This window comes from Spea bombifrons, chromosome 12 (assembly GCF_027358695.1).
Source record: "Spea bombifrons isolate aSpeBom1 chromosome 12, aSpeBom1.2.pri, whole genome shotgun sequence".
In the NCBI taxonomy this organism is placed as follows: domain Eukaryota; kingdom Metazoa; phylum Chordata; class Amphibia; order Anura; family Pelobatidae; genus Spea; species Spea bombifrons.
In genome coordinates, this window is record NC_071098.1 from 8,180,317 (window position 1) to 8,200,495 (window position 20,179).

The 20,179-nt window shown below is 39.7% G+C and overlaps 2 protein-coding genes and 2 non-coding genes across 12 annotated transcripts; all 4 read left to right on the forward strand.

The window, feature by feature from the left end:
- The first annotated feature begins 827 nt into the window (after positions 1-827).
- On the forward strand, positions 828-900 carry TRNAF-GAA (transfer RNA phenylalanine (anticodon GAA)). The gene has a single exon. It is a non-coding gene; the product is annotated as a tRNA-Phe (tRNA).
- A 691-nt stretch (positions 901-1,591) lies between these two features.
- TRNAF-GAA (transfer RNA phenylalanine (anticodon GAA)) lies at positions 1,592-1,664 on the forward strand. The gene has a single exon. It is a non-coding gene; the product is annotated as a tRNA-Phe (tRNA).
- A 423-nt stretch (positions 1,665-2,087) lies between these two features.
- On the forward strand, positions 2,088-8,748 carry LOC128470761 (zinc finger protein 568-like). Of its 8 annotated transcripts, none has more exons than XM_053452683.1 (11): positions 2,088-2,241; positions 2,678-2,763; positions 3,631-3,757; positions 4,512-4,613; positions 5,169-5,270; positions 5,426-5,515; positions 5,805-5,897; positions 6,224-6,337; positions 6,732-6,845; positions 7,218-7,331; positions 8,137-8,748. In XM_053452683.1, exons 2-11 carry the CDS (start codon positions 2,740-2,742, stop codon positions 8,496-8,498), a joined length of 1,242 nt encoding a protein of 413 aa, XP_053308658.1. In that variant the 5' UTR covers positions 2,088-2,241; positions 2,678-2,739; the 3' UTR covers positions 8,499-8,748. The 8 variants fall into 8 exon arrangements, with proteins under 8 accessions (XP_053308658.1, XP_053308659.1, XP_053308661.1 ...); XM_053452684.1 differs by having other exon boundaries at positions 5,826-5,897; XM_053452686.1 differs by lacking the exon at positions 6,732-6,845 and having other exon boundaries at positions 7,203-7,331.
- Positions 8,749-10,782: 2,034 nt separating this feature from the next.
- Positions 10,783-19,563, forward strand: LOC128470760 (zinc finger protein 436-like). Of its 2 annotated transcripts, XM_053452681.1 has the most exons (11): positions 10,783-10,833; positions 11,793-11,942; positions 13,534-13,648; positions 14,640-14,760; positions 15,363-15,467; positions 16,004-16,114; positions 16,412-16,504; positions 16,898-17,005; positions 17,167-17,283; positions 17,422-17,529; positions 18,252-19,563. In XM_053452681.1, exons 3-11 carry the CDS (start codon positions 13,625-13,627, stop codon positions 19,034-19,036), a joined length of 1,572 nt encoding a protein of 523 aa, XP_053308656.1. In that variant the 5' UTR covers positions 10,783-10,833; positions 11,793-11,942; positions 13,534-13,624; the 3' UTR covers positions 19,037-19,563. The 2 variants fall into 2 exon arrangements, with proteins under 2 accessions (XP_053308656.1, XP_053308657.1); XM_053452682.1 differs by lacking the exons at positions 10,783-10,833; positions 11,793-11,942; positions 13,534-13,648 and having other exon boundaries at positions 14,648-14,760; positions 16,045-16,114.
- The last annotated feature ends 616 nt before the right edge of the window (positions 19,564-20,179 follow it).

A 20,179-nucleotide genomic window follows, 5' to 3' on the forward strand; every position in this document is an offset into this window, starting at 1 on the left:
TGAAAGTTTTATTTTATAATTAACATAAACACAAGGGATTTACAAGATGCCTAATAATGAATTTAAAAACGTGTCTATTTTCTGATTTCTTGAATCATTACACTAACCTGGTAGTTATTACAATTAGTTTATTTCTATGAAATGCAAGATAAGCAAGTAAACTAAAATAAAGATGATATGAATCGATTTGTGTAGCAAATGGTAATTGCTCTGTTTGTGTATAGATAAATACAGTGTATGATATTACAATATGCCTGATCATGGTGTAATAAACCTGGAGATTTAGAGGCAAACCCTGAGAGTTGCCATATATGGTCATAAACATTACCTTTTAAAAATAGTAAATAACACCCATGTCACATATCAATATTTTGTATTGCAGATCAAGACTTAATTATTCCCAGAAGCTGTCTAGCTCTGAGTGTTTACTAAAGCTTCCCCCCTGGGAAAATCTAATATATCCAAATTTAATCAGTTTATGCTGATGCTTCTGTTTAATGATCAATGATTTGTTCCATGAACAAACACCCTGATCATTAAACAGAAGCATCAGCATAAACTGTAATAAAGTTTAAAACTGATAACTAATTTCTGAAAATGTTGTTGTTTCTGATAGCTGTTCATTATTTTCCAAATCTTCTCCAAACCTTTGTATTTATGAATGTAACCTAAAATATAACGCTTTTGATCTACCCACTATTTATTACTTTTCTATGTAATTAGAAGGGTTAGATTTACAAAAACAAAGAGATTGGGACACCAATGCGGGGCAGCCAATTAGTTTTTCAACCCACCGGCTCGCTGCCTAACTTCCGTATATGTATATCGCCGAAATAGCTCAGTTGGGAGAGCGTTAGACTGAAGATCTAAAGGTCCCTGGTTCGATCCCGGGTTTCGGCAGATATTTTTTCTTCTGTTAAACTGATCATTTAGTGAACTACTTTACAGTAAGTATATGTGAACATTAACTGAAAATATCCCACTAGTCCTGTTTCATTTTATAGTGGATTGTTACATCTGACATTACCTTAGATTATATTTTTTAGACTTGGTGCACATGGACCAAAAAACAATCGAGGCAAATTTTCTTTTAATTTTTACACGTCTAATATAAACTTTTAAATTATAGTGTAGGGGCGGCACCTTACGCAGGCTACATCAAGATGAATAACCATGAAGCTGAAATAGGTCGGTTGGGACTTGATACGGAAATCATATTTTTCCTTTTGTCATTTGTACATCAGAGAGAAAATAAACAATCTGCTCACACCCAGGACCTTTAGATCTCCCATCTAATGCTTTCCTAACAATGGCTTGGCTGGGGGGGGGGGCTAGCCACCTAACAATGGCTTGGCTAGGGGAGCTAGCCACCTAACAATGGCTTGGCTAGGGGAGCTAGCCAAGCCATTGTTAGGAAAGCATTAGATGAAAGATCTAAAGGTCCTGGGTGTGTGCAGATTGTTTATTTTCTTTCTTTCTGATGTACAAATGACAAAAGTAAAAATATTATTTCCATGTCGACAAGACGATATTTGTAGTAGTAGCATCTTAGGACCAGTGATGTATGACGGGGTCAAACGTCAAACTACGAGCCGAAATAGCTCAGTTGGGAGAGCGTTAGACTGAAGATCTAAAGGTCCCTGGTTCGATCCCGGGTTTCGGCAAATAACTTTCTTGCCAATTTAAACTACTCAGGTGAATATATTGTCCAGTATTATCAACACGCACTACTAGTACTAATAAGTACACTCTATAAAGAGTAATAATTAAAAATTCACTTAACTGCCACACATGCTTAGACTAATGTTCTAAATCAAAATAATGGTTGCACATTGTTACATTTTGAGGGTCAGCTGTGGGTATAGCTATCCGGAATCATAATGCAATCCACAAAATGAATGAAATACAAAAAGTACTTTTTAATGCAAACGCTTCAGATGTATGCAGCAAAACGGGTGATTAATATTCGACTACTCTAGAAGTCTGTAAAGACACAAACTGGCACTAGGTGACGCCAGAGCCCCCTTCATGTGATAATAGCGCGTACTCGATGATACACGCATGCGCATTCCTCTGCTGCAACCGGAAGTGAATGTGTGCGAACATGTAGAGGCTGCATTACTGTTGTGTAAATGGATTTTTATTTGATTATCACAGCTTGGAATGGGATTCATATTTATCCATTGAAGCTCAAGGAAAAGTCAGCTCTTAAATGTAAACCATTGCACTAAACAGGCGAAGGTACATTCACATAACGTCGTTCTATGTAAATAGGGTTAATATGGGGCTGTCTCTTGGGTCATCGTATAAGCATCGGTCCCGTGTATTTTAGTATGGCGCTAGATTAATTTACCACATAAATGACATTATTCGTGATGCAAGTATGCATATTTCTTTAGGTGTAATGGAAGGACGTTTTTCTCTACTAAGAGGATAGTAGATACTGGACCAGCCTCCCAACAGGGGTGGTAGATGCTAATATAGCATGGCAGTTAAAACACATGAGACAGGTATATGGCAGTCCCGTATCTAAGACGAGACCAAGGACTAGATGGGCCAAATGCTTCTTATTTGCAGTAAAAATACAATGGTTCTATTTAATGATGCTTTATAATTACTGTCATCATAGGTTGTAGCTGCATAATTAATAATAATAATTTTCTTTACCCCCCCCCCAGCTGTGGCAAAGCAGTATTTAAAGCAACAAAACTAGAAACTTTGAACAGCATAACTAGGAAGATGGCTAAGAAGGCGTCTGCTAAGGTAAGCAGGAATATGGGTTCTGCTGCAAGCAGTCAGAATGAAGAAATCGTATATTAACATCCGGACCGATTAAGTGAAATATGTTACGCGTACTCTGATTAAAGACTCTATCCACACAACCATCTACTCCGTAGTATAATGACAGTATTTGGCAGCCATTAAGCTGTGAAATCACATTTTGAGTTACCCCCCTGCCATATTTATGATCATAACCTTACAGAGGCGCCCGGAGGATGTAAGGAACCTGTAGCATTTAAGGTGCAATCGCTGTTGGCTGGATAACCACATATGGATCACACGACCTGTCTGGACTGCTAGGGGGACTGCAGTTTTTACTGGGGGGGGGGTCATGGGAAATTGAGAAAATCATTGAATGACATGTGGTTACACCTATGCTGAAGATGTATCAGATCAGGAAATATATATTACTAAGGATTACTATTTTATTAGTTCTTCAAAATAACGTCAATGGTAGAAAAAGGAAAAAAAAAACTCACATAGTTTTGAAGTCTGATCACCCCCGACCAGCCGAAGCAGGTGAAGCAGGTGAAGCAGGTGAAACATCAGTGGCGTTCTGTGCTGTAGTATTGGAGGCCTCCATTCAAGCTCTATCTTTGCCTCGGTGGCTATTTGGGTAAGGCGGGCGGGTGTCCACACCTTCTGTCCAGCCCACATCTGGAGTTGGCCCTGCCCAGCCCACCTCTTGCCACACCCTTTTCACAGGTGTCCCAATTTGGTCACCTGTGTCACGTTTGGGGGTATGCACTGAATTATTATGAATAAACCTGCATGCCGTTATCTAACCGACATCTTTGTTTAATTAAAATGATTACGTTTAATATATTTTTGGGCATAATTGTATCGTAGGCTTCAATAGCGTTCACTTCAGTCGCTGCCTGCTTCACGGAAGAGGAATGGAACCTTTTGGAAGAATGGCAAAGGCTGCTTTACGAGGACGTGATGAAGGACGTGCACGGAGCACTGATTTCACTGGGTAATGCCACATCTTCTGTACGGTGTCAGGATTTATAAAGTGCACACAGGGGGGCTCACAAAATAATCGGGTCGCTGTGGGTTTATTTACGCAACCCTTTCACAGCATGAGCTTCTTGGTAAATTCAAGTTTGCCAAGTCGAATGAATCCCCTCTGATTTTAATGGAAGACAACGTTCAAGAAATGTAGCTGCCAGCAACAGGGCCACATTTACTTTCCAAGATGGTCGAGGTTGATGCTGGAGGATTAATGAGAATACCACAAGGGGATCTCAGATTTCCACGGCCCTCATTGAAAGTAAGCCCTTTAATGTTTTGTAACGTGCTCCAAGTTCTTATGCTCTTCGGCTAATGTTCCATCTCATGGTGTGAACATATTCTGTAATTATGTTATCAAGGCAGCCTAAAATGTTTTTTTAACACTTAATCCATAGTTTAATCATCTTGAACCAAGCATTGTGGCACCTCCAGCTGGTGGGGGGGGCGGCTATAACCTGAACATTTCGCAATTCTTCCCTTCAATTGTGGTCCAATATGTGGTTCAAAGAATGAATGTTGGGAAAAATACTAATTTATTTCTGCAGGGCTTTTTATTTATCTGTATTACGTCATATGAAAGCAGTCACTAAAACACCTAACTTGCTTGTTAATTCTACCTTTGTGGGCTGTGTCGTAGAAATTGTATTCAATATCTCGAATCCCTGTACTTTGTTAACCGAGTGACCGTATTCTGTGCATTGCTACTTCTTGAACAGGCTACTCAATCCTTAATCCGGACACATTATTGAAAGTTAAAATGGCAGAAGAAGACCGCTACGTGGATGATGAAAAGAAACAATGTGATGTTCCTGCGAAAGGTAGGTGCTTCTTTTATAAGCAGAAATCATCCGCTAATCATACAAATATTAAGTAAAGTGCAGAAAAAAAAGCTCAAGTCCAGCTTGCATTGAGCTTGGCTTTCTTTTCTTCAGTTTGACCTGAGAACCATTCTCGTCTGCTGTACCATACCATATATTATTGGGCTTTTGACCTTGTCTATTCCCCAATTTGATCCTGGACTTCTGATTGAGGCTTAATTGATTTAAGCCATGAATCTGGGGATATGAGCCACAAAAGAGTGGCTCCCATATTAGAAATCTTTTAGCTTTGCTTGTTATTTGTGAAAGTCCTGGATCACAGACCGAGACCTGTCTTGTGTGATATACAGTGTTATCCTATTTGTTGAGACTGTACCTAGACATTTTGATTTTCTTATTTTAAATGCTGTTTTTAGATCTGTATTATCATTATTACCTAATAACTTATGTTTTAATCAATATTGACTCTTCTGATCTCATTGCATCTATACCAATATCATTATGTTATCCGTACTGTTGTTTTCTTTACGTGAAGTTGATTGTTTCTTTCTTCAGGTTGTAGCGATGTCAAACCGGAAATAGTGATGAAAATTAAGCATCTGAAAGAGGAAGATTCTGGGTCTCTGGGAGAGAAGTCATCTTCAGGGCCCGTTGCTGGTAAGTAAGCAGACGCCTCAGCTCTTATGTAGTGAATTAATTCAAATGGACTGACAACTGCTTGAATCTCACTCAGCCAGCTACTATCACAAAGGTTACGCCAAGCAGCTTTCAGCAAGTCTGCGACTGACTTGTTTTTTTTGTGTTTTCGTTAGATTTTCAAAAAAACTTCCTAATCAAGGAAGAGGAAGAAGGCTATGAAATCAACAAAACTATCACAGGAGAGGAGAATCCCGCTGGCTTTGGTAGGATCAGTGGAATATGACAGTAGTTGTTATTCTGTAGTATAGTCTATTGATAAACTGTGTCTGTAGAATAGTCTGTGCCATATTTACGGCTAATTGGCATTATGAGGCCGATTCAATCACGTATTGCCAGTCCTTAACGATCTGTAATAGAACTTATTTGTTTCACTACAGCAAGACAACTTATCTATGATCTGAAGCACTAACTCAATGTACACTTAATGCACTGACCTGTTTTATCGGCGTGCTTATAATAGCCATTGGAATGATTCATTGTTTGGTTTAACAGGTTCTTTTATGCCCCTATCAGATTGTTCTCCCAGTCCCAGTGAAAAGAACCAATTATCAGGTGTGGAGCCCCAAGACCAATGCACAGTGGAGGGTATGGATGGAAGCCATTTGTATGTAAACTTCTTAAACTATTGTTAGTAAAAAAATAGTTTTTGAATGTACACGAGATGTACACGTTTCATGCAAACGATTGCTGAATCTTTTAACTGACAACCTTGACTATTTAAAAAAAGCAGCAACTTCTCAGCTCAGTAGCATTATACTCAAATATCTACCTTTACAAATATTGTAGCACTAGCACCTTGTCAGCACAAAAGGAAAGCGGTTGATGAGTGCTAGTGATGGTTAGAGCGTAAGGGCTGATATCAACAGTAAAATATTGTGGGGATTCATATATGAACAATCACGTTATAACAGGTGGACCAATATTTGATACTGTAACAATGGTACAAATAAAGGAGGAGAATAACCTCGATGCCGCCGTCCAACAAATTTGGTCTTCAAGGGAAAACCTCAGTATTAACGCATCAGGTAAGCTGTGCAAAACTATATTATATAAATACCGGTGTATATATATATGTATATATATATATATATATTTGGTTTTTTTACGTATACCAGACCATTCAAGTTCAAGAATTCAAGAATCTAATTATAATGTGTCACAAGCGGCAATGAATCTACATTTTCTCACCAGGATAGCATAAGGAAATTGAAATAGATTGTGCCTATACATAGCCCGACAGTTGGAAATGTTATAGAGCTTCTTCTGCATGAACTCTTTTGGGCTGTGAAACACTTTCATACCGTCAGTTGTCCTGTGTATTTATTTTTGCTTTAACCCATGCCTTTACAAACCAAATAAAGTGGTCTGTGACAGGGTTAAGAATTTAAGTGAATTTGATTTCAGATTATGCTATAACAGGGGGTCCGATAGTTGATACTGTAACAATGGTACAAATAAAGGAGGAAGATCACCTCGATGCCACTGTCCAACAAAACTGTTCTTCAAGGGAAAACCTCAGTACTAATGCATTGGGTAAGCTGATTATTATTATTTCTGAAAATATTGAAAATAGAAAGTATTTCTTTATATCAAAAATGTGTCACAAGCAGCAATGAATCTACATTTTCTCAGCAGGATAGCACAAGGAAGTTCAAAAAGATTGTGCCCAAACATAGCCTGCCAGTTGGAAATGTTATAGCACTTCTTCCGCATGGACTCATTTAGGCTTTGAAACACCTTCATGTGTTCAGTTGTCCTGTGTATTTATTTTTGCCTTAACCATGTCTTTACAAACCAGCCGTGTTGGATTGTATTAACTGCTTATTACACTCAGTAAATAAATAAAGTGGTCTGAGACAGAGTTAAAAAGGACATAGAAGTTGACTTCAGATTCTGTTATAACAGGTGGTCCAATATTTGATACTGTCACAATGGTACAAATAAAGGAGGAAGATCCCCTCGATGCTGCTGTCCAACAAAACTGGTCTTCAGGGGAAAACCTCAGTACTAATGCATCAGGTAAGTTGTGCAAAATGATATTATGTAAATATAGTCTCAATCTTTCAGAGGAAAGGCTTTCCATGAGTTTTGTTTCGGTGGGAATTTTTGCCCATTCATCCAGTAGAGCATTTGTGAGGTCATGCACTGATGTTGGCTCTTAAAAAGAAGAGGACCGAGGACAGACCCCTGAGGCACTCCACTTAATACCTGCGTACAGGCTGAGAAACATCCATTCACAACAACCCTCTGCATTCTATATTTTAGCCAATTTCTGATCCACATACAGACATTTGCCCCTAAGCCTATTTCTGTTAATTTGTAGAGTAGCCTTTTATGCGGAACCGTATCAAATGCCTTAGCAAAGTCACATCTACAGCCACCCCCAGGTCTATATTTTTACTAACTTCTTCATAGAATGCTAATAGCTTGGTTTGACAAGACCGGTCTTTCACAAATCCATGTTGACTTCTACTAATTGGATTATGGATCTAGATATGATCTTGAATGTATACCTTTAACAACCTTTCAAATAATTTCCCCACTACCGATATTAACCTTACTGGCCTGTAATTACCCGGTTGAGATTTTGATCCCTTTTTAAATATGGGCACAACATCTGCCTTGTGCCAATCTAATGGAACTATGCCCGAGCTGAAAGAATCCCTAAAGATTAGTGATAATGGTTGGGCCAGAATTAGGCTTAGCTCCTTCAGTACCCTTGGGTGTATACCATCCGGTCCAGGCTTGCATGCTTCTGCTCGGCTATGGAAACCCATTCCATGAAGCTCCTATCCTAACTGTATCCTCTCCTTTAATCCAACAGACAGCTCCTCAGATGAAACGTCTAGTCAGAATGCACATCTTGAAGTAGAGGAAAATGATCAGGAGCCGGCTGTTGACAGCATGCAAAACAACTGCGTATTGAGGGACCTAAGCACAGCCACCCTGGAGAGCATTCATGGTTTAATAAGAAATGCAAGGGTGAGGAAAAGAAAAATTAAAGAGGAAAGACCTCACAAGTGCATAGTATGTGACCGATGTTTCACGAGACACTCAAATCTTGTCGCGCACTACAGAACGCACACAGGAGAAAGGCCGTACGAGTGTCACCAGTGTCACAAAACCTTTATCAACAAATCGAACCTTTGTCGCCATGTGAGAATACACGTCAGACAGAATCTATAGTGAGCCCTGAACTTTCAAATAGAAGAAACCTTCACCGTCTCGCGGAAGGCTGTAAATATGTAATTATCGAAATGGTGTATAATTGGATACAGAGTTACAAAAACCGTGGAAATTTGGACTGGGCCGGTCTCAGGAGTTGTGTAGCTACGGCTTATGTTTCTTTGCTGTGCCAAACTTTGTGCTGTTTTGTTTTCACCTCTGTGGATGTATCGCTGCATGGTTCCAAAGAAAAGCCTCATATAATTTAGAATTATGCTTCTTATTCCTATATTCTATATAACGTCGTCCAGGCCTTTTTTTTCTAGATGTGGTTTAAACTCACATCTTACTAGTTATGAAGGTTCAGTAGAGGAAGGTTCCTCCTGAGCTTGTCCTGTATACTGCATACATCTAGAAATCTCACTAATTTGACTGTGCTTTATACAGAGTCATACAAGCTTCTTGCTGGAGAAGCTAATTGAGGTTGGCCCCTCATAATACATGTTGTGTTGAAATTGCAGCTCTCTTCCAAACTATATCAGTGTATTCTCAAACAGATTGCTATGTACAGAACCTTCTGGTGTTGGAATAATGTTCTCCTGGGCAGCCATCATGGTGACCATCAGCACTCCAAGGGCAGTTCTGTTTGCTATTGCCCCTCTGCTGTCCGGGGTACCGATGGATGTTTAGTCCATGTATTATGAGTAGCTGAAGCACATTGGTATGGTTTTGCCTTATTTCAAAGACTTATTTTTCATTTTTAAATTGAAAAATCATGATTATCATCATTGTTGAGTAGTACTTGGGAGCCCCGAAACACAGCTAATAGCAAGCAGAAGAGAGGGATGTTGTTGAGGGGAAAAAAGGACAGAAGTATTTGGATCCCAATGAGGGACTGTGCCTCCTAAAAAGTGACACTAGGAAGTAGTAATGGTAGACGAATGGGTAGGAAGAGAGATTACAAAATAATGTACTAATGTGATGTACTTTAGGTCAAGTGTGTTGATTCGTCTGGTATTTTGGGATGCATGACATAGTACGAGGCTATTACAGGAATAATAGGCCCTCTCTTGCTTAAAGGGACCATCCCCAGCCCCCATGTTCACTTTTATGCATATGATAGCAGCATGGTCGGTTTAGCCCCAGTGTGCATGTGTAAACTATTTCCATTGATGTCAATTTGAGCGCTTTCCGGCCAGTGATTGACAGCTTTGAGCAGCCAATCGGGGGAAAGAGAGTGTATGTTAGTGGCAGGCTGGGTTTTTTAGTGTTAGTGTCTGTGCATGTATGTGAGTATGGGAATGTTAGTGTGTCTCTGCCTGTGTAAGTATGTGTGTCTGTATGTTAGTATGTGGCTTGTCTGTTTATGTGTGTTAGAGCCCTGCACGGGACTTTTTTTTTTTTTTAAATCCTGCTCCCGCTGAATTTCTGACAATTACCGCCTGCTCCCGCCACGTATGTGTCCAATTCCGCCCGCTCCCGCAACATATGAGGTCAATCCGCAGCGGAGTAACGTGAAGTGATGTAAATTCACGTGACTCCTCTGGGTTCCTGTGCAGAACAAGAGAGGAGACGCTGTGAGGGAGCAACGCGGGACCCGCATCCTAATGCAGTCCTCTAATGTGTGTATTTGGCTAGGTTAGTATGTGCGTGTGTCTTGGTTATGTTAGTGTGTGCGTGTGTGTGCGTGCCTCTGCTGAGGTCAGGCTCTGAATGGCTGCCGCACAGCCTGTTACCACTTTACATTTATTATTGAAATTGCCGATACTATTTTTTTTTCTTGTGAAATTATTCAGAGGGCTAAAGTCCATTTCAACTCCATGTAACAATTATCTCATGAATAATGGGGGTTTATTATTCTACGGATCCGTGTGTTTATATATTATCTATTCCTTATATAGCGCCAACAATTCCCGCTGACGGAAGAACCAATGCACCAGCTCTGCTATTATATATATATATATATATATATATATATATATATATATATATATAATATATATTTAATAGTTACACATACACACGTAGTATCTGAATTATTATCACTCCCCCTGCGTTACTTTTCTTTATAGGCCCCATAAACACGAGTCCTCTGGTGATGGAGCTGTGTGCTGTATGCATGTGGTTATACAGCGGATTATTTTGTGGAGGAAAGGAGGGTAGGAATACATTGACGCTGAGGACGCGTTGGGTATCAACCCACGGCTTGCGTGGCCGCATCACGCTGCTTCCCGTTATTCCCAACGGGCGGAAGGATTTCGTCCTTCGGGTAAGGATCCGGAGTAGGTGAAGGATGCAGATGGGATGGCTGCGCGGCTGCCAGGTCCGGGCGCTGTGATCTGACATCTTCCCTGCAGTGAGTAAGCCGGCGCTGTGCTGTCCGTCACCTGTATTCAGCGCTGCATCCCTAGCCCGGCCAGTGCCTCTCCTTCCTGCCTCTATACCCCACTCCCCGTCCGCCCTGCCCCAACTTTGCCCCTCTGTGTGCGCTTTCCTCAGCCAGCACCAGCCCCTCCTCCCCCTCCAGGCCCTGCCAGCTGCAGAAAAAAGGCCTCTGCCACAGGGGTGTGTGTGTGAGCTGTGCCCCGGCAACCAGATACACCGAGCCGGGTTATCTGTGGGACCCCCACATGCAGGCTTTACAGACTGCCCCCTCTCCATCCTATGTCACACCTGTCACCTGCCTTCATTACCTGTCAAGTGTAGGTCCTCTCTGCGTGTCTCATTAGAACGCAGCGCCCAAAGCATGGTACAGTCTGTGGGTGATATACACGCACACTCGTGGCGGGCTGATCATTCATAAGCCGGGATCCAAAATAATAATAATAATTAATCATACCGACTCGTCTTTCGCAAGATCCAGGATTTGCTGTGTCTTCTACGGCAGTATATCTCGGAAGCCATGGGTGATATTATGCTAAAGATAACTTAAAGTATTAAAGAAAGTGGAGGAACCGGCACATGTATAGAAATGTGGTCCTGCTGCAAAGTCTGAAAGTGATGTAATCGCCATAGCAACCGCTAGACTGGTCCAGACTCTATAGCTGGTATGGTTTGACTGGTATGGTTTGAAAATCTTCTCCAGAGTTTTTATACATAACCCACATGGCCTTCTAACATACAGGCTTTTAACGCAATCATTTATTCGACTTTATATCCTATATCCACAGAATGATCTTTAACTATAACAGTGTTTTTTTCCCCAAAGTTTAAAATGTTGTGGAGCGATGTGAATGTCTGTCAACCTTTCTCTCCTCGCCTGTCATCTCTCGCAGTTACCCGTCATCTCTCGCAGTTACCTGTCATCTCTCGCAGTTTCCCGGCCTCTCCGGTTACCACCGTCCTTCTCGGCCAATTCTTCATTGATGCTGCTGCGGAAGTGGAGCTGGGAGGGAGATCCAGCATGGAGTAAAACAGCAAAGCCCTCGGAATCCAGCTTCGGGATCGCCATAGAAAACTCAGACGGTGCGTGACGTTGTATCAGCTTCTGCGCATGCTTTTCATTCCTGTCGCCTTTTTATTATTTTTATTTTTATATAACCTTGTAGGGTTAAGCCTCACCCTGCGAAATCTAAAGTACTAGGCGTGAAAAGCCATTAAGCAGACGTGTTAACATATTTAAAGCTTCTAATTAAACACAAACATCCTGGCGTATTCTCTCTAGTCGGCGGATGCTTTTTTCGCACCCTTTTATCAGAGGAGTTTTATTCGGTAACTGTGAGCATTTAGAAGGATCCACACGAGGTTCTATGAATTTTAATTGACTTTGACATGCTTAGTAACATATAATTTATTACCCTGCAACCGAGAATAATCATGGTTAGCAAATTAATGGTTTTTATACATTATTCGGTAAACCGCATGGCACTTATTCTTTGTTTCAATTTGTCCGCCGGCATGCAAAATCAATATTATTTTCTACTTTACAAAGAGACGTTTGGCTTTTGTTTTTTTTGTTATGTTGATTTTTTTACTTGGAAATACACTGTTAAAAAGGTTGGGGGTCACTTGGCTGTTTCCATGGAAAACAAGCACATTTCTAGCTGTAACATAATTGCAAAATAGTTTTCTAACGATCAACTAGCCTTTTTAGGTTTAAACTTGGATCAGCGAACACAACGTGCCGTTGGAACACAGGAGTGATGGAAGTGATAAAGGGCCTCTGTATGCCTATGAAGCTATTCCATTAAAAATCAGCAGTTTCCAGCTACAATAGTCATTTACAACATTAACCCCACCTGAGCTGGATTTCTGATTATTTTAATGGACTAAATTTGCTTCACCCCCCCGGACATTTCTAAGTGACCCCAAACTTTTGAACAGTAGTGTGCACTCCTTTCTCGCCATGAACACTGATCTCTAGACAGGCTTATTATACCGTTGAGATACACTGAGATCAAGGAAATATCTTCCGTTCCGAGAATTGTAAAATAAAGTAAAACGGTATTTTGTTAAGATTGATTTCATTTGGATTTTGCTATTTAATTTGCACGACACACTTGTTTGAACGGGCTATTTTTAAATTGTGAAACAAAAATGAAATCCGTAAGTCACCCCAATTTCACTTTAGTAGAGCGATCTAATGACTTACAGGCAGCTTTCCACATCTGGATCCTCCACTTTTTACCCATTGTGCTTGGCTAATTCACTAAAGCGCTGTCAGGTTGAGATGTTGAATCGCCATTGATTGCCAACTGGAGCATCGGCAAGGCTTTGATTGGCAATCCTTAGGCTATTGGTTTTTAAAACACTCCAAAGTAATAGTGTAAGTTTAAGGTCACAGTACTGCTGGAAGATATGACCCGAACTCCTAGCATAGCAAGGGTTATGCCATAGTTTTTATTTTTCCCAGAATAATTTATTAGTATGATAAATGATTTTTATCACTAAAAGGCTACTTGTGATAGCTCCTTGACCTTTAGATGTATTCTCTAAAAAACCAGAAGCAAATGTATTTAATGGTTAAACGCATGGGGAGCACATTCATTTTTTTCTGTATGTATGTAAAATTCCCTTCAAATTCATGACATTCAATAGCCGTTGGTTCTGTTTGCAGGCGTTAGTGAGTGAGGACTGTATGCGGAGTGATCCTTCCCAGTGACTCATCTTTCAAAGAAAAACTCTTGGAAGTACCACAAAAGTCCGTTATGGCTGACCATGGCACACCCAAGGTAGGCTACCATATTTATGTATTACGCTTGGCTATAATTACACTTTTAATAGCTATACTGACCTCTTATAATGTGCTTTTAAGCCCTCTTCACAGTGATGTTGGATGAACTTTATGAGATCTTCAGATTTCTAAAGTGTCCAACCTAACCCAATAAATCAAATCTCTCGGGTAGAAGCCAAGTAGATATCACTTTACGCATAAGTAACGTTCTGTTTTTTGAATAAGGAAGGGTTTGGATGCTTATAAACATTGGCTGAAAGAGAGAGGACAACATAATGAATCCCAGGCTGGTCTCCACACCCCATCTTAAGCTTTTAACTTTGATACTCCTTCCAAATGAAAAGCTAAACTAAGTTCCTCGCTATTATGTGGTCAGTTGTATCTTTGATCCTTTCTTCCCATGTCTGGCACCCGTAACCAGTGGCAGCTTAGTGACATAATACTAGGTTTTGTAACTTGGCTCTTGTCTCTGGTGGGAATTATAAATATACAGTTTTTTTTGAAATTGTTGTGTTCCTTTGCCAGTTACAGTAGACAATCGAGCCACCGCAGAGAAAGTGAAAGGCTCGCGTTGTTGTGGCAAAGGGATTAGTGGTTTGATAAATCAATATGAAATTAGTTAAAGATTGGAATAGTAGGCAGTTTTTTGTTTTAAATTGATTCTTTATTGTTTTTTTATTTAAAATGTTTTAGTTTATGCACACCTCCCTATCTGTCATAGTTTACTTTCTGCTGTGAACTACATGATAGACCGTTCTCTGGGTGCGTAGTGGAGAGCTGGAAATCACGTTGTCCCTCTTTAGAAAACTCACTTATTTGCAGAAGAGAATCATAAAGAAGTTATTCAGTTTGTCTCAAGCGTTGATGTCTTAACGCCTTGTGGTGGTTCTTACATATCACGTCTCACCGAAGCTGCGTTTTATTCCATGCATTGGAATCACATTCCGAGACCCGGTTTAATTCTTTCCTTTGTGCTCTTCGTCTTTTAGGTTGTATTCCGGGATGTTGCAGTTTATTTTTCCGAGAAGGAGTGGGAACTTCTAGAAGGATGGCAGAGAGACCTTTATACGGGCGTAATAAAGGAGATTCATGGAATCCTGATCTCTCTGGGTATATTAATCTGAAGTTCTATACTAGCTCATTTAGAAAAACGATACCTAGTAGTGTCATTCCTATATATATATATATATATATATATATATGAAATGAGTATTACTGTATACATTTGGCTCAAAAGATAGAGCAACGGAACAGAGAAAACATATAACGCTTATAATATGTGGTGTATCCTTAAGTTAACATAAATACTATAATCAAAACCTTCTTAAAAATGGAATATCTTTACACTTTATCCTTCCTGGCCAGGTCTTTATCTTCTCTAATGTTATTGTAAAAACACTGGCTGATGATGCTGGGAGTTGTAATCTACTGTTGAAGCCAAAATCCCTGTTGTATTTAGTGCGGTGCTTTTTTTTTAAATCACATTCTGTCATCGGCACTGTGGATGGCCTTAATGCGCAAAATGTTAGATCCTGGGATCAGAGAGCTTTCTAGTGTGTAATTTAAATAATCATTTACATAATTCTACTTACTGTATGATAAATAACATTTTAAACAAACATACAGGTTTTCTAAGTAGAATCTTCACATATATTTAATTCTAATTCAGCATGTGCTTTGTTACAACATTTTTCTTCTTTATTTAACGATAGGTTTTATAATACTCAATCCAAACAACTTCCTAAGGATACAGCCAGAAGATGAGCCATGCAGAAAGAGTCGACGCAATACAGAAAATGCACGCGTTGCAGATTCAGGTGATGCATACGTGATCCCGTACGATATATTTTCCCATAAGGTGTAGCAGCATGGATGTATTGTATGTACTATACAGCTAGACCAGGGGTGTCCAACCTGTGGCCCTCCAGCTGCTGCAGGACTACATTTCCCATACTCCTCAGCCAGCCTCTGAGCATTATGGGCAGTTTGGACACCCCTGAGGTAGACTATAGTTTATTTTAGTAAACCAACCTGTGCACCATGTCTGGCAGGCTGTTAACCGCCATTGTTAGTCAGATATGCAGGGTTGCAGGTAGCATTTAGATTAAAAATACTTATAAAATGTAAACGCTCTTACTAAAAGGTGTGTTTTCAAATATGATAAGGACAGTATTCTTAATCATTTTAGAATGTGCTAGACTTTTGACCGATATAAACCTCACAGAGCCACGAGGCTTGTTGATGTGGTGTCATTCTTCTAAGCTGAATGTATTTTCTCTTAATCTTGTTTTCCATTCCAGTAGTTGTTATCAGAACCTTTTTTTATCATCATTTTTGTTATTGTTGTACCCAGACTGTGGTTTGGTGAATCCTGATATTTTATTAACTGTCCAGCTTGGCGAAAGGCAGCACGCAGATTCTTACCAACGAGACAGAGGAGGAAATATGCCCCTTCCAAGCACAAGTAAGTGGCCTAAAACTGTTTCACGGAACAGAAATAAGAGGCTTACAGTGTATTGCATTCATATAACTCCAGCAGATCCAGTGGTGCCATTACAATAGAGGTGAAATAGAGGAAAAATAAAAATAAGAAAACTGATAATATACAATACAACAAGAGGGTTCCAATCTGTTATTAGAACTTGCAAACGATCTTCTATGGGGGTTGCCAACCTTTAGTTTTCGGAACAGTTGATGAGCTACCGTTTACTTGATGTACGACAATACTGGATATTAAAATCATCGTTTTTCTGGTTAACAGGCAAGTTTATTGACAAGTTCGGGGAATACACCGCTATCAAGCAGGAAACTACTTTAGAGGAATATTCCGTTGTCTCTGTTGAAAGAGCAAAACGTAAGTGGATAGTTTTGATTGTTAAAACTTTGTTGTAACTTTTAAACACCGGCTTAAGACACTTTTATATCAATAAGAACGTCCGTTTGCATAAACTGTAGTTCTGTAATTGCAGACCCACCACATTGCATTATTTTTACTGCTTGGTTTCACGCAGCTAACAAAGTGTGTGCAAATCTTTTTAATGTGTCATTGTAAACAGAATTCCGGGGTCTAACAGAAACATTTTTCTAGAACTCCACTGTGAGATTCAGCTGTTTTTGTACTACAGCTTGCAGCTCCCTGAAATCATGGGATGGTAGTAGATAAATGGAACAGCCTACAATCAGAAATGGATAAGGGCATTAAAATGGTGTGTATGATGTCTATATTAACAGTTTTACTCTTTTTCAGGTTATCCTTGTAACGAACCTGGTGTTCCAAGGGTTAATTTCCAAGAGCAGTCAACAAACAGCAATAAATTACATTTGGAAGTAAAACATGGGATCACGTATACAGCTGGTGAGTTACATCCTAAACATTTGCTGGGATTTGCTGGATTTCACTGTATGCTACAGGGATTGATTTGATGTAGGAAGTGCTTAACTGGGCAGTTGTTGCAGTTTTTGAAATTGAGCGATGCCTTAAATATCACCTCTTTACTATTTCTTTCTCTCGTTCAGCACAGGGTCAAAGAGCATGTTCTTCTGGCGTAACCAAGTCAAATGTTGTTGCTGTTCCACAGAAGCTCGTTATAAAGAAACCTTACAATGCACGTGAAAGAAGCTTCCCTGTAAAAGGTGAGCCACGTGATGGCTGTCTTCTGTTGACCCTTTTACACCAAATGGTAAAACTGAACAAATTAGTAATCTTCCCATTCTAAAAATGAAATACCGGTGTTATTCCCACCTGTGTAGAATGCTAAATTTTTTTTCTAGGTTTTTCCAGTATCGAGCCAGTTACCATGAAACGTACATCAAAAGAACAGCCTTCTAACACTGAAAATGTGGGTTTGGATGGGAGAAATGTCGTAAGTTATGGACGTGGTAAGTGTAGTGATGAGCCTATAATTCGGCCATCACATTTCTCATTTTTTTTCTCGGCGCTTTATATAAATATCTTGTTACAAATATTTAAACCAAGTCTGCCCTGCAGGCAAACGTACCGTCTATCGGTTCTTGTTAAGCAATTTGTCGTATATCTCTTAAATATATGCAGGAAGCAAATGAAAAACGAAAAAGACCAGATATGTGCATGGAGGGTTATTTCACAGTGTTGTAATTCTTCCTTTTTTGGTTGAAATTTATGGAGAATTAGAAAACCAAAAAATCTAAAATATAAATAATTGATATGGACATTAGGTGTCAATTTGACTTTTGAGAAACGTTCAGCTATGTTAACTTGCCTATTTTCAGCTATCATTAGGGAAAGAACACCCGCTACACCCCTCCCCCGTAGGAACGCATAGGGTGCCAGATTCATGATGGCAGCCCTGCAAAAACCCTGGGTGCCAGGAATTGGTTTCTAGTCTCCATGGCGACCTAGCACCCCGGGGTTTGTCAGGCCCTGAATTAACAAATAATTTTATATAAAATATATTAGATCATTGTAAACAACAAAAAGTGCTCCACACGCACAACGCTTGAGTTAAAACCTGGTGCCTCCATTTTTTTTTTTTTTTGTACTTGAATTAGTGTTCTTATTGCTTTATAAAAATTATGTTGGGGGGTTGTTTTACATTTTGTGTTCTTTTCCCATTTCTCTTCAGAAGGTAAAACTATTGATGAGAGGGAGCATTTTGAGAAGCTGAATGTAGGAAACATTCCTTTGAAACACAAAGAGAAAATTCAGTATAATTTGAAAAATGCTGGATTCTGCCAAAGAATGTTGAGGTGGTCAATTAGTCACAAAGAAGAAATATCACAAAAACGTTACTTAGTGGGATCTCAAGGGCCAAAGGAACCAGAAAGGAGCTACAACTGCAGTGAATGTGGACAGAGGTTCTTCCGAATATCGGATCTTAGGCTTCATCAGGCAAGCCACAGAATGAAAATGAAACACTTCAACGGATGTGTTATCCAACTCAAAAGCCACCAGAAAGTCCAAGCTGGCCAAAAGTTGTCCGTTGAAGAAAAAAGTTTACACGCTGGTTCAATCCGAAATGTCATATCGGCGGGGAAATCCATCACTTGTGTTGTATATGGGAAAAATGCCAGCCCAACCTCTAATCTCGTCCATAATCAAAAAACTCTCGTAAGAGAGAGGCGGTTTGTCTGCAAATTCTGCGGCAAGCGGTTCCAAAACAACAGTAACCTTATTGGCCACGAACGCATCCACACGGGCGAGAAGCCATTCGAGTGTCCCGAATGTGGGAAAAGCTTCAGCCAGAAGGCCAACCTCACAACCCACCAGAGGCTACATACGGGGGAAAGACCTTTTGTCTGCGTTACGTGTGGCAAAGGCTTTGCTCAGAAGATTAATCTCCTCACGCATGAGCAGACCCACACCAAGAAGAAAAAGAGAATGGATAACAAGCATATCCTACTGAACTGATCTAAATCCCCAACAGGCTGATCTACTGCAAGGAAAGACGTTTCAGCTGTGATAACCATAAAGTGCCTGGAAATCGGTTGTTCCTCCTCATAAAATCTACTTATTTTCATAAGAACTCTTCATGTTCACACACACAGGCTAACTCTACTGTTTTGGACTTGTTTATTGCCAGGTGCTACTCTTAAGAAGTAATGATGCATCAAGAATGTACCTCAAAAATGAAAAGTATTTTAGAGATGTCTAAAATATGGATCATTCATTCTGTTTTTTAGCCTTACACTCAGATAATACAGTATATATAAATGCTAATTTCCAGTTTGTATATAACAGTTGTGTTTCTAAGCTCAGTGTCAATGGTTAAAACCTCAAAGAAACCTCTAATTTCTATGTTAAAAATAATAATGATGCCTAGTATATTGTAGATAATGTTATTTATTGCCTAGTAGGTCTCTTATTTTCAATCGATGTACAGTGTTCATCAGGATTTTGGATATATTTTACTGTATACAGTAAACGGCCTTCTCCGACATGACCCGTAACCGATTTATAGTGCGGTGATACCTCCAGCGTGTGCTGTTCTGTAGGCAAAACTTAACAAGTTACTGAGCTTTTTTAGTTAATTGGTTTGCCAAGCATACCGAACGAAAGACTATGTGGTGTTAACGGCAATTAAATGCCGGATACAATAGAATATTGTAACCAAGAGAATAGTGTGTAGCTAAACCTAATGGTCACAAACTCTTGGATTCGGAGTATTGCTTAACGGATCAAACTCGTTCTGTGATAAGGCCGGTCATGACGAGAACGAGGTGTACTGATTTGCATTGCTGTCGCTATTACATGTTACCACAAGAGGATGAATGAAACACTTAAAAACCAGACGCTAGTAATGTAACCTCTTAAATGTATTCAATAATTTCAAGTCGATTTGGTGCATTTGTAGTCAGTTCGAAGGCTTTAAGAAACCTTTTCAGGTAGGCTCCATCTTCAGAAGTCCACAGGAGGCAGCTAAAGATGTCGGCATTTGGGGAATTATATTTGACTACTTATGTTATTGTCCATGGTTTCTTAGAAGTTCTTATTCAAAAATGGATATTGCCATATTAGCCCAAGAGAAAATACCGTCTGTAGTCAATACCTTTT

Coding starts and splice junctions, on each gene's coding strand:
- LOC128470761 (XM_053452683.1), top strand. CDS start 2,740: ATGGCTAAGAAGGCGTCTGCTAAG. Junction 3,758..4,511: donor CGGAGCACTGATTTCACTGG/GTAATGCCACAT, acceptor CTTCTTGAACAG/GCTACTCAATCCTTAATCCG. Junction 7,332..8,136: donor CCTCAGTACTAATGCATCAG/GTAAGTTGTGCA, acceptor TTAATCCAACAG/ACAGCTCCTCAGATGAAACG.
- LOC128470760 (XM_053452681.1), top strand. CDS start 13,625: ATGGCTGACCATGGCACACCCAAG. Junction 17,006..17,166: donor TGGGATCACGTATACAGCTG/GTGAGTTACATC, acceptor TCTCTCGTTCAG/CACAGGGTCAAAGAGCATGT. Junction 17,284..17,421: donor AAGAAGCTTCCCTGTAAAAG/GTGAGCCACGTG, acceptor TTTTTTTTCTAG/GTTTTTCCAGTATCGAGCCA.